Source organism: Athene noctua, chromosome 20 (genome assembly GCF_965140245.1).
Source record: "Athene noctua chromosome 20, bAthNoc1.hap1.1, whole genome shotgun sequence".
Classification (NCBI taxonomy): Eukaryota; Metazoa; Chordata; class Aves; order Strigiformes; family Strigidae; genus Athene; species Athene noctua.
The window spans coordinates 297,987-311,872 of NC_134056.1; the positions used below are offsets into that span (position 1 = coordinate 297,987).

General features: G+C 46.1%; 1 protein-coding gene across 1 annotated transcript; it reads right to left on the reverse strand.

The window, feature by feature from the left end:
* Positions 1–23: 23 nt before the first annotated feature.
* ZBTB43 (zinc finger and BTB domain containing 43) lies at positions 24–12,241 on the reverse strand. The gene is made up of 2 exons (XM_074923630.1): positions 12,133–12,241; positions 24–7,997 (listed from the first exon to the last, which is right to left on the reverse strand). The coding sequence occupies exon 2, from the start codon at positions 7,972–7,974 to the stop codon at positions 6,580–6,582; it is 1,395 nt and encodes a 464-aa protein (XP_074779731.1). The 5' UTR covers positions 7,975–7,997; positions 12,133–12,241; the 3' UTR covers positions 24–6,579.
* Positions 12,242–13,886: the final 1,645 nt, after the last annotated feature.

Below are 13,886 nucleotides of genomic sequence, written 5' to 3' on the forward strand. Positions count from 1 at the left end.
GGGCGGGGCCGCTGCCCCCCCCGCCCCCCCCCCTCCCCGTAACCGGGGCCGGTGCGGCGGCCGGAGCCCCGGGCACGGGGAGCGGCGGCTGCGCCCGCGGAGACCCGCCCCGGGACAGCCCCGGCACCCCCGGCCCGGCGCCTCAGAGCGGAGACAAAAGCGCTGTCGATCTCCGGGCCCGGCGCCGCTCCGGGCGGCACCGCCTGTCCCCGGCGGCCGGGACCGCGCAGCCGGCGAGGAGCCGCCGCCCCCGACACTTACGCCGGCTGCTCCGCTGCCGCGCAGACACGCGCGTTTCTCGGGCGCCTGCCGGGGGTTCTCCAGGGCGGCAGTTCCCCGTTTTACCGGACGGTTCGTGTTCCAAATCGGAGCGGGCGGTGCCGGCGGGAACCGCGGGGCACCGGCGGGGCCTGACTTTGGACACGGCGCTGCCTTCCCGAGCGGGCGGCGGCCGGGCCGGGCCGCACCGGGGTGAAGGAGGAGGCGCACAAACGGTTTCTTCACTCCCGCCCCAGGAAGCCGGGGCCGGCGGGCCGGGCCGGGCCACGCTCCCCCGGAGCCGCCGCGGCCGAGGCGCGGGCACTCACGGGGGCTTCTCCGGAGGGCGCTGGATGCGCTCTGCAGCAGGGCGAGATCACTTCTTGTTGAGGTGCGAGCGTCAGCCGCCGAGCGAGAAGCGAACAGACGGAGGTGACAAAGGACGCTGCTCACCAAGAGTATCTACGGCTAACCAGGGAGAGGAGGAATCCTCACAGGAAGAGAAGGGAGACTTAATCTTTAATACTTTCACAGTATGAAATTTCTTTCATACTCTGTCAAGAAAAAAAAAAAATCCACACAATACCCATCCCTACTTCAAATTTACCTGCAAGCATTTTGGACATGCAGTTGCTGCTGCTATGAAGTGAGTGTTCTGGAATTTTCTTATCAGCCTTACATTCTGTATTGTAACTTTAGAAATCACCATTCTGCAAAAAAACCCACCCCAGTTAATAATAAAACCTGTTTGATAAATTTGGACTAACATGGGAACTAATTCCCCAACACCAAAGAAATGGGCCCGATTCCACAAATTCATCAGCTTACTGTCTGTTAAAGATCAGTTTTTAGTTTAGTGTTTTCTTAGGCTAGGCTGGCATGTTCTCAGCATTTCAAGAAGACACATTACTAGATACACTTTTTCTTTATATATTTAATAAAGTTATATATCAACAACTTTTGGATTTGTATTTTTGTTTGAGGACTTATCGTTTTGGCAAAAGTGAAATATTAAATACTAGTACTAGACATGCATTCCTTTCATTCAAGCTTAAGAAAACATTTACAAAGTTGACAGATAACATTTATTAAAACATGTTATACAAAAAAGGGGCATGGGACTCTTCTATAAGAAGAAAATATTGAACAGTAACATTAAATTAAAACCATGCTGTACAATTAGGACAGCAATATTTATAGACAAAACTATCCAACCTCTGCAATACAGGCATAACATCTCACAAAATATCAAGATATGCAAATTTACTATTATAAATGACTTGTTTAGAATAAAAACTTATAGCTCATTAAGGAAGATTCACTTGACTTGCATAAACAGTTACATTTCTGGAAGAAATATGGAATCCCATGAATAAGAAAAAAAGGAGCAGCAATCGACAGACACAGGCTTCAAGCAATAATCGGAACTTACAATTTAATCACATTAAAAAATATACCATTTTGTTTTCCAGCATCTTCCCCTCGGGCACTGACAGTTTACAGCTTATAGCTAAAGAAGCCTAGCTATCCAACGAAGCGTTCCAATGACAAAAACCAGCTTTGTTGTTTTGAGAAAGGTTCTAATTCTGTTAAAGCAAAATACTCCATATACTGCTGTAGGCTCTCATCACTCAGACAGGCCGCCTCTCCAGCACCAGCGCGAGTGTTGAGACTGCAAGACCTGACGCGCGCCTCCTTCGTTCAGGCTCACTGACACAGGGACATCAAGTATTCTTTTTATGAGAACCCCAGTACGTCAGCCTTCGACCATCTGCCTTGCTTCTGACACAGGACAAAGCTTCTCAACCCCAGAAACACCTCAGATGAAAAAAGCTAAGACCAAAAATTGTACTGACAGTACCTTCTAGAGTCTACCTGCTCACCCATAAAACAAACAAGGTAATGTTTAAAAAATAAAACATAATGAAAATAAAACCAACAGCGGTGTGTGAAATAGGAACCTCCTCCCTCAGAAGGGTCAGACACACACCGAAGCAGAGATCTTAACCTTGCTGACGGTTGAGTTTTTCAGAATGGCAGTTACACAGATTCCATGGTAATTAACATCTTAGTTACAAAATGGAATGAAAAGGAACCTTGCTGTAGTATCACTAAGTGTTCTTACCACTGACAGGACAATTGAGTGGCTTCACAGTAGCAGAAAATTCTCAAAGCCTCCTGTGTGCACAATGGTTCTGGTTTCAGAAGACATTCACTTCACTACAGCCAACAGCGAGCAATATAAAAATGCACAGATGTTTCTAAGCTGTATCATTAAAGGTGATGAAGCTTAAGGGAAGATTAATGAAATTCATCATATACATATGCATTCATATTTCTTCTATATATATATATATATATATATGGATCACTTCCCTCCTCCCCACAACAGGAAGTAATTTCTTGTCTCTTGAACAAGACCACTCCGATAGCAAAGAGCTCGGCAGAAGCTGCACCTGCCTGCCCTGGTTCACTGCCTGCGCCCGAGCTGGCCGGGAACCGCGGGGCTGCGGTACCGGGGGCTGCAAGGGTGACGTCTGCCAAGAGGTTGTGAACTGCCCTGTGCTGGTCAAAGGGGCTCCAGCCTGCTCTGAAACGGGTGTGAACAACCCGCCACACGGCAAAACCTCCACCAGAGGTGTGCACGGTGCCGCTGCCCAAACGTGGTTAAGAGAGAGCGGCTGCTGCTAGCGGGAGGTGTGGGGAGACACACGAGGAGAAGACACTCCTGGGGACACATCTGGGAACACAACGGAGGAACTGCAGAGCTGCTCGCGGGAGAACACGTGGAGAAGAGACTGTGGACCCATAGAGCAGGCACAGAAGGACACCCTCCACGCCTGAGGAGTCACTTCCAAAGGACTTTGGCCTGTAGCGAAGCCGTGCCAGAGCAGGGACCCTCCGAGGCCCACAGGAGCCCCAGGCTGGAAGAGGGACATCCCTGAAGGGACTACGGCCCGGCGTCACCACCAGCAGGGACACCGACCAGCCGAGGACACCCACTAGGAAATGCAGAGGGTCAGAGAAGCCAGCATGATATGATCCCAGCTCCGTGGGATCTGTCACCTCACAGCGAGAACTGGCACAGGCCGAGCGCAACTCAGTGAAAACCAGGGAAACTGAGACTACAGAGGCAGGGAGGAGAGGTGTTAGACTTAAGCTGAGCTTGAGGAAGGGGGAGGAAAGACACTTCCTTAAGTGTTTAAATAATGTTTTGTTACACCACCCCCCCCCCCATACCTGAATCAGTGATAAGAAGTTTATCAAAGGGCAATACATTAAATTCAGGAAAAACACCACAAGTCAACTGTTTTGCCTGTGATAAGCGTAAGTAAGGATTTTAGACATGTATCCCAAGCTTCCCTTAAATCATCAATCCTCTTAACTAGATCTCACGACAATTGTATCAGTATTTTCCTGCAATCAATTGATTTCATGTAAATTAACATCAGAAAGCCGAGTGCTACAGAATCAGTGGAGCAATGTTTGTTAGACTTTCAAGACAATGTCATAATATGGGGTAAAACAGTAACAGGCAAATATTAAAAAGTTACTATTCATGCTAAGTCATTAAAAAAGGACGTGGTTCTATAATATGATCTACTGGACCTGTTATAAAACCTTTAAAGTGTCTCTCGCAGTACGTTTTATTTTAAAGCTTTATTTCAAAGTAATCTAACTGCAAATAGGAGTAAATGTTTAACTCTGAAATGTCCCGTATAAAAGTCATTCCAAGCTGGTAAAAGAAACAGTTTTGCTGGCAGCTCTGTAGGATGGACTGGGTTTAACAGAAACAATTTTTTGCTTGACCATGGTTTTCAGCCTGGTGTTTCTGACCAGCCTTTTTCATGGTTAAATGGGAAGAGGCACCCTTAACCTTTTTATGCAACACTGAAGTGACAATTTGAAAGGGGTTGAGAACTAATGTAATACACAAGATCATTCTTGAAATGAGTATGAGAGTACCTTCCCTCAAATGTGACGATGGTACTTGCAGAAATGACACCCTGTATGTAGTAAGGCCTTGGAGAATGGAAAAATAGGGCCACCGAGTGCAAGAACCCTTTCCTCTACACTCGTGTAAACAGGCAAGCATTATAATTTTATTTTTTTTTATATTAAAAAAGACAGTGTTAGCAGTGTGGAAACAAACCATAAAGGGAATATAATTTCTACGTTTAAAAAACATATTTATAAAGTTTTATGGTTTGTTTTTATTTTTTTTAAATACAAAGTGCTTCTATACATTAAGCAGGTTACAGTGTTAGCGAGCAAATCCCTGTTTAGTTACCTTGATCACAAGGGTTATACATGGCCACCATGCTGTACTGCAGAGTTCAGCCAAGTGCGAAGAATAGGAACTCTGTGGTGCTGACCACTCCTGCCCATTGCCAGCAATGGGTTCATCATATTTGGGAATATCTGTTTTAACAAAATTCCGTATGAAAAATATCTGAAGCATTAGAAGATTAAGAATTAAGAGCCTCTTAAAAAAATTAAAGTTTGTAAGTAGAATGCCAGAAAAGAAGTTACAGTAATTACAGCCCACTGAGTAGTAAACCCCCAGCTTGTACCAGACATTCACGTTCAGGATACAGTTCAGTTGTATCTTAAGATACTGGGAGTTCCAGAAAGCGTCTAAAAAGTAATTATCTTTGTGTGGTTTTGCTTCACCATACAGGGTCATCTGTTGAAACAGTTATCCTGCACAGTGCAGTATCCAAAACATAAATTGGGGCCAGACGGGCTTAGGCCTTCGGTGCTGGTTAACTTCCTTCCCCATGTTACCAGCACTGTACTTGGACATCACCTCTTTCTGTTACAGTCTATGTATGCTCTAAAGGCTCCTTCTGTTTTATAATATGTTTCAGTAAACTACAAAGAAGGGTTAATTGCTTTTGCATAGGACTGCATTAAGCTTTCAACCCCCAAATCCTGTTGCCACCTTTACAACTGATGCATTCACTCTACCTGCAGAGCTGGCAGCATCTCTCAGAACTCCAAACACTCCTGCATCTACCTCCAAGAATGAGAGCCCAGCACACAGATCCTCACCCTAACGAAGCAGAAGTGCTGCTTTCCCAGCAAAAATCCTGACTTCGGACATGAGCACGGTACCATGTTCTGCAGTACCATTAAAAGATCCACATACCATGCTTTCTACTTTTTTCCACAAGCAACTTCACGTGAAGAGGTAAACACCACCGGCTGCTTGCGATCACATGTAACCAGTCACAGTAGTTCAGTACCAAGAATCGGTATTATAGTTCTTACTATTCAAAGAGTAAAGAATTAAAAGCATAAATACCTATCAATGACTAAATAATTTTCCTAAAGCAGGTTTCTAAAACTAGATAGAAGTTCCCAAAGAAGTCTTTGTACCAATAAAAAGTCAATTAATGAATCCACAGAGTTTGGTACTTGCTACTGTAGTAAGCCACAAAAATCTGAACAGAAAACTACAGTTTAAATCTTTGATTATTTTGGCTAAGTCTCAAATGTGGTGTTTTGGTTGGGTTTTTTTTGACAACAAATACTTATTATACACACTTCTAGAAGCTCTCACGATGCAGCAATCAAAATCAAGCCAAGAGTCATACAGCATTAGACCCTAGAGGAGCAAGGACAAATCATACTTAATACAGATTGAAGTTTATATAGCGCTCAACTATATTTAAGTGCTTTACAGACTCTAAATAGAAATCAGCACAAAATTATACATTTGTTTTACTGAAGATGGATTAAAAAATGGAAGACATATAAAGGAAAGCCAAACCACCTTTAACACTGCCTTTCCTTAAGCAATACAGCAAAGGCTATTTAATGACGTAGACTATCTAATGATGCATGTTAAGTATGTTAGCAGTGTCCAGTCTAAGGTGGAAGTCCAATTATTTTTTTCATTAAAATGTGAATCATATAACCTGGCTTGGTCATCCTTGTTCTCTTTTGCATTAAGTAGGGCTACCTGAATTCCTACTTCATCTAAGTATTTGCAGGATTAGGGTCAATTTAGAGCTGGGGTTTACTGTGAATTTAGAAGACTTAAAAAACCAACAGGGCTCCTACATACCGCCGTGACTACAATCCATGTCACAGAGACCTATCAGACCTCATTTTGCAAGCACCTCTCAGATTAACCATTTGCACTTCACACATCCAACACCTGGAGTAATACTGTGGAAAATAAGTTTGGTCTGCTTAAACCAGCATAATCGTTAAAACTTGGGTTTTTGGAGAATATTCACAATAGCAAGTACCAGACATTATTTGCATAATTAATTTTGCTTACTCTGCTAAACAAACGTAAGCACTGATGACTTAGTTCATCTCAGTAGTACTCTGCTCAGCTTTAGAAGCCTGGTATGACTTGGTACAAGAGGTCACATGCCGGTGAAAACTGTCCCGCCACATAAATCTTTTCCCACAGATGTTACATTCATATGGTTTTATGCCTGTATGAATTTTCATATGGCCTACAAGATGGTGTTTCATTTTGAATTTCTTACCACAGACACCACAGCCATAAGGTCGAAGACCAAGGTGCATACTCATATGCCGATCTCTCTGACTTTTGTGTGTAAAGCTTTTCCCACACTGACAAGGATACAGCTTATCAGCATGCGAGAATCCTGTGAGGGACGTTTCTTCTTTAATTCCTGCAGCCATTTCAATGCCTTCGCTGTAGCCTGCTGCTATCATGAGATCCTGTCTGTGAGCACTTAAATTTCCATCTGCCCTTTCCCCTGAAAATTCCTCCATAGAAGAGCCATAGAAGTCAACTTGTTCATCATAATTACTTTCATCTGCCTGTTCATCAAACTCTGCTTCCATCTTTTTGTCACCTATATGAAAGTCTTCAACACCGGAAGACTGGATTGAATGATCTGCCTGAATGGCATTCATGGATTCAGAAACTTGGTGTTCGTCATAAGGATTATCAACACCTTCACAGTCTTGTTCAAATCTTTCTGGTTTCACATGGATCCACCGCTTGTGAGACATGATGCTGGGTTTGCTGTACATGGGCCTGGTGTACTGATACTCTGCGCTGTCGCTGGTTCCTTCCTCCCCATCCTGACTTGTCATTCCAGTGCTGAGCCTGTCATGTTCTGTAGAAGAATTACTGGGAAGGTACTCGTGTTCTGTCAGCTGGCACGACAGCTCATCTTTAGAGCTCTCCTCTTCGTTTTCGCCATCCCTTAGCTCCTGCACCTTGTGGAATTCCGTCTGTCCTCCAGAGCCCAGTTCAAAGGTTTCAACGAGCCCATTGTAGCTGCTGCTGCTCGGGGACTGATGGTCACTGCCGTGGTTCATCTTCTGACACAGAACTGTAGGGTTTCCCTCCAGCACTTCCGTGCATTTATCCACTACATGCCACATCTGAAGGAAACTCGCTGCTGTCAAATAGCTAACAATTTCTGGAGCAGGCATTACCAGCCGACCTGTGTAGGTGGACAGGAGAATGTTTTCAAACACTCTGGGATTCATCACATCAGGCAGGACTATTCGCCTGCTGTTCTTCAGGAGAACTTGATCACAGAAGTAAGGTGAACTAGCTGCAAGAACAGCTTTGTGGGCTCTGAAGAGATGGCCCTGAACTACAATGGACACATCACATAATTGTCCTTGCTGGCGCTGCTGGTTTAACTTCTGCAAAATGGTGCTAGAAAAATCTGGAAATTCCACTCGAAAAGAGCTTGACCCAGACTCCATTTCATTACAAATTTAGTGTTGTGCTGTAAGAAGAGAAAAACAAAAAGAAACAAATTCTGCTTAGTAAAGTATTGATCTTTCCTTCTACACTTTTTCTTTATCGAATAGCACTTAAGCAGACCCACATGGAACTCAACCCAAAAATTTCTGGAGCCCATGCCACTGCTGTACTTCTATTTCTCCCTTTTCTGAAAGTTGTACCTTGGCCACAAATGGCTGTGACAGCAGATTTTGATGTGCTTCATCTGTCCAAGACGACTCATCAACTACAGCAGGAGCTACGAACAGATGTCACCCAGCTGAGATAGACTGAGCATTTCAAGCATGAGCTTAGGATAACAGAAACAGTTATTTGATGAAATTACAGCAGTAGAGTTCTAACTCCAGGATGTCCCAGAGTTTATAACAACATATGAGAGATTCTGCATTTCAACTGCCAACAAAATAATCTCATTGATTTCGCAATAAAGACTGATTGTACTCATAGGAAATATTCCACTTTAAATGAAGTTTTCAAAAGCTAACATATTGATTTGTATGACGACCAAGGCAGAACACTATTAAGAATCAGGCTTATGAGTCTTCTAGTGGTATTTCTCTGTTGTTTTATTAACCAAAAGGTGGAAAAGCAAGATCTTGTACAGTAGCAGGACTATAACGCAATCTTTCAATGAGCTTTTTCAGATGTTACTGTAACATTCCTTACCTAGGAAAAACCTTACAGAACTTAAAATGTTAATCAGGAACATGATACATCTGCTGTATGGATTTATTTTCTGCATGTACCTTGTATATTTGTAACAATGCAACAATTATATGCTAGAAGCTCAGCCAAGAGTCACATTTTAATGTTTGTATTCCCACATGATCCAGATGTCTTATTACAAAGTCATCTTTTAAGCAGTAATACGATCCTTTTAAATGTCTGCTTTAAATGGAATTTGAGATAAATTTGCACATTATTATCTTTAGAAATAATGACAGAAACTTAAATGCAACTACAAAAGAACAACATTAACTGTCCGAGTAAGCTAAACTTGTGCAATTCTTCAATTTGATAATGCCTAAATTGAATACAGCGGAACTCCAGAAGAGCCACGGAGCAGCACGCAGTGTTCCTCTATCCCGCTCCATTTCTCCTAAGTGGGAGAGTGTCAAAGTTTTAACAGATGGGGCTGCACACCTGAGAGAATACTCAGTAAATCAGCAGACAGCGGGTATGTACAGAATTGCAAGCACTTTGTTAACATAGTGCAAAACTAGACCTTGCATTACAAACAGCCGGAGGACTCTGAAATGGAAGTAAGTCTGTGGAAATGTGGAACTAGGAAAATGCTGCTGTGAATCCTGGCACAGGGAGTCCGTACAGAACCACAGCACTTCCCATGCCGTTACATAACCACCGGCAGAAACCTGCTTGCTTGGTGCAGTGCCAGAACGCTGGCACATCGCACAAACGTGTCACTGCTCAGTGCAGAAAAAGCCACAGCTTGCTTAGGAAGTGCAGACTGCACAGGAGCCATTATGTAAATCACTCGGTGTTTAACCAACAGCTCTCGGTTACATAATCCCTTCCCTACCATCCCCATCTGTTTTCAAACTCACATTCCAAACAACTCTCCCCTACTCCCCAAAAAACTGAGAGTTCCTTCTCCAAAGTTTCCGAGCTAGAAGAGGCTGATGAGCACACAGAGCAGAAGTGAACACAGACGAGTCATTGTTACCTCACATAAAGGTTTTCCCCAGAAAAGAGAGCCTAAGGGAGTCAGACAGCCACCCAGACTCTTCAGTAAATACAGGCACAAACTCCTTGTAAACACTGAAACCAGCATCTTCTGCAGAACTGTGAAGATTATACTTTCAAACTTCCTTTTACTTTTTTACTAGAAGCATGGTATCAATCTGACCATTTTATGAAGGTCTCTGAAGAAAACCAACTGGGAGGAATAACCTGTTGTTTATGAAACCCATCCGTAACTATAAATAATCACAGCAACATAGTCAAAAGAAAAAAGGTACCTTGCTTGACCAGTTTCCTTCCTTCTTCAGCTCTTACACTCATTTCCAGTGCTGGGTAGCTGGAGGAACTGAAAAGGCTGAATAAAGCTCCCACCAGAGGACAGTCCAATGACTGAGAATTTCATAGTTGAGCACCACAACTTGCTGTATACAATCACATACGCTTCTACATTTTCATAAATCATTACTGTTTTACTGGTTGAAACAACTGCTTAAGACATGTTTACCAACTACCTTGGGATCCTCAGCTTTAAGATGAGGATCAGTCATAATTTTTATTTTTTTTTTTAAATACTTAGTGGCACAAGTCAGTTTTCTTACAAATACTGCCTCACAAAAATCATGGGTGAGCAGTGACATTCTGAGACAGTAACCAAGATGAATCAGCTGAGCAAACAGACTAAAACTGGCATACCTAGCACAGCAGTTCAGGTGCTTTGACCAACAGTGTTACGAAAGCAGAAAGCCCTTCACATCAAGGTGTTACACCCCAGAGTCCTCACAGCCTGCTTTAAGCATCTAGCGAGCCCAAAACGATTATGCGTATCCTTGAACAAGCTTCTTAAGATGTACCCCCAAAAGTACAGGGAAATTTCACATGAAGGTGCAGGATGTGGCACCATCTCCCCACCTTTCAAGTGAAATGAGAAGTCCAGAGACAGTAACCAACTCACCAGAAGTGAATTAGCAGAACCTGTCATACCGAAGTGTAAACATGGAATCTGGATGGAGTACTACTGCACTGATAACCTGGCTGCCATAGAACACTTCCAGCTAGTCTGAGAACAAGCTGCATGACTGTCAACGTAAACTGCTCCGTGGTCTGAATGGTTCTTTAATTTAGTAAATCCAAGGGACTATTGGAAACAGCAGATTTTGCAACTGCTTTCTTGAAAAAGGAATCTCTGAAGAGCGAACAGTTCAGCTGCTCTTCAAGTTGTCATCTACACAATAGCAGAAGACCACCTTTAAATCTACTGTCTTCAGCAGTTCTCAGTTTTTTCCTTTAAAGCATCAGCCCTGCCATGCACCCATACACCCAACCCCACCTCAGGAGACCAAGTCAGCTACTGATACTTTTCCAGAGAGTAAGAGAACACTATGCCTGTCAGTTCAACTCTTATTCTTACCTCTTTGCTTAAAACAACTTGACAACATTACTTAACTATTTCAAACAGTTTGGTTATACATAGCATACATTATAAAAATCTTTATTAAAAGAATCAGACTTTTTATTAATGCAGATGCACTCTTTACCTCCTTTCAGAATATTCTCAGATTTAAGACTATTTTTCAGTACTTGCCTACAAAAAAGATAAGCCTTTAGGACACGTTCAACTGAAATTTAAAGAGACTTATCTACAGACCTTATGTAATTACCGCTAGCCTAAGCTGCTGCCTTTCAACAAGGACTCAGCATGCCACCACAGAAACAATTCCAGGTGGGAGCAGACTTTTATATTATATATTTTAAGTCGTCGTGAAAACCAAAGTCATCAAAACGTAAGTAAAATATTTTCTATGAATAAAGCCATACACACCAAGAAAACTTTGTTTTTCCGAAGAGGTTTCACTTCCTCATTTTACAACCTGCTCTGTCTCTTTCTGCATTTTCTCGATCCCAGTTCATAAAGAACAAAGATTTTCTATTTGAATTAATAAAAATGAGATTAGTGGCCAAGCTGCAACGCTGAGTGAAACGCACGAGGCACACACTGCTCGCTGGGAAAGAAAATGCCCTGAAGAAAGCGCTAGCGGGCAGCTGCTCCAGCCCTCCGCGTAGGGCTTCGGATGAAATCACCCCCCGCACCTGCGGCGCCGCCGACCGCCGCGGCCGTCCCGGCGGGGCCCTGCCCGGAAGGCGCTACAGGCCGCGGCCGCAGGCCCGGCCAGGCCCCGGCGCCGCCCGCGGCCAGGCGGCTCCGCCTGGGCCGAGCCGGGCCCGGCGCCCGTCCCGCCCGTCCCCCCCGGCCGCCCCCCGCCGCTCCGCCGGGCAGGGCCGCCCCGGCCGGGCAGCGCCGCGGGAGCCGCCCGGCGCGGCGGGGAGAGCGCGGGCCTCACTGACCGCCCCCCCCCGCGGCGGGCCCTCGGCGGCGGGCCGGGCGGCAGCGCGGGCGCCCGCGAGCGGCACCGTCTCACCTGCGGGCCCCGAAGTCTCTCGCATAGCGGGATGCGCCCGCGGCTCAGCGCGGTGCGGCCGCCGCTCCCCGCGCGCCCCAGCACGGCCCCGCCGGAAGCCGCCCCCCCGCTTCCGGCGGCCGCTTCCGTCTCCCGGTCACGTGACGGCGCGGGCCGGCCCCCCGCTTCCGGGCCGCCAGGGGGCGTCAGGGGCGGGGCTGCGCCGCAGCGCCCCCTGCTGTGGCGGCGGCCCTCGGCCGGGGCAGGCGGGCTGGAAGGGTCCCGGCCCCGCGCGAGGGAGGGACCGGGACAGGGACCGGGACAGGGGCCGGGGAGGGACAGGGACCGGGACAGGGGAGGGACAGGGACAGAGACAGGGACAGGGGAGGGACAGGGACCGGGACAGGGGAGGGACAGGGACAGAGGCCGGGGAGGGACAGGGACCGGGACAGGGACAGGGACAGGCACCGGGACAGGGGCCGCACGGCCGCGGGGCCCTCGGAGCGGGGCAATGGCGCGGGGGGGCCGCGGCTGCCCCGGGCCCGGTGACGCCGAAACGAGCCCGGCCCTGAAGCAGCGGCTGTGGCACACGCCGAGGCGCAGCCCGACCCGCCGCCCGGAGCCGGTCACGTCCCACCGCTGCCGTGAGATGAGCAAAGGGCCCGTTTGGGGCAGAAGGACGATCTTCCCCCGCCCAGCTCCTTTCTTGGCTTTTCCCTCGAGAAGTTAATGCGCTTTGCGGGGAAGGGTAGCAGATTATAACAGGCAATTTTGTAGGAAATTATCCACAAGAAAATTTTATGTCTAAATTTACTTTTACCACATTACTAGTTGTCTTAGTATGCCTTGAGGCATTATTTTTCTGTTTAAGATAACATGTCTTTCTTTTAAAGCTAAGACTTTTTATTACAGCTCTTGCAATGCTTCCTGCAATTTTCTGAGTGGGAAGGAACACACGCTCGTAAGGAGGGACTGAATGCCATAATGCCTTCTCCCTACATCCCAAATACAAGATTTGCACATTCTTCAACTCTGTTTCTTTGGATTAATGTGGCGTTTGCCTTTCTGATTCCCTTATGATCTAGAACCGAGTCATTCAGCAAGAACTCTGTGTGTAGAAACGCAGCACAGGGGGAACGTCTAGTGAGCTCATCTCTAATAAAATCACTATTAATAAATTGGTCTGGGCAAAAGAGTGACATTACTGTACATACCTTGGAGCTGCCATTTATGTATCAGCAGAGGAAAAACACCTTTTTTGGCCTGTCCTCAGTCTTCTGCTAGGTGTGAGATACATGAGGATGGACTGATGTGATACATCCTGGTAAAGTGCATCTTCTTTCGAGTTTTTCCTTCCTTTCTAAACTATTTCAATGCGAGGCTTAGACCCATATTATTTGTAGAATTTTTTCAGTGATGAAATAGTTGAACTGAGGAGACATGGTTCAGGAGCTGCTCCCAAAGGACTGTGCGTTGTTACTATACCGGCCAAGGGAACAGCATCTTCGAGCCCAGTCCGATGTCAAGTCTCTAGCGGGGCAGGTAGAGACTGTGACAGTGGTCTCAGAGGATGCAGAGGCAGCTGCTCTGCTCGTTCTGAATCCTCCTGTGGGCAACACTAGCAGGCGCCCCAGTGTTATCTCACGAGGTTGAGGCTTCTGCCCGGTGGGTAGATTATGGAGAGGAAGGGAGGAGGTGTCTGAGTTAGAAGGCAAGATAGAAGGCATGAAGGAGTCAAGCCAGAATGGGAAGAGCGATGGCGTGTTCTGTGTGTG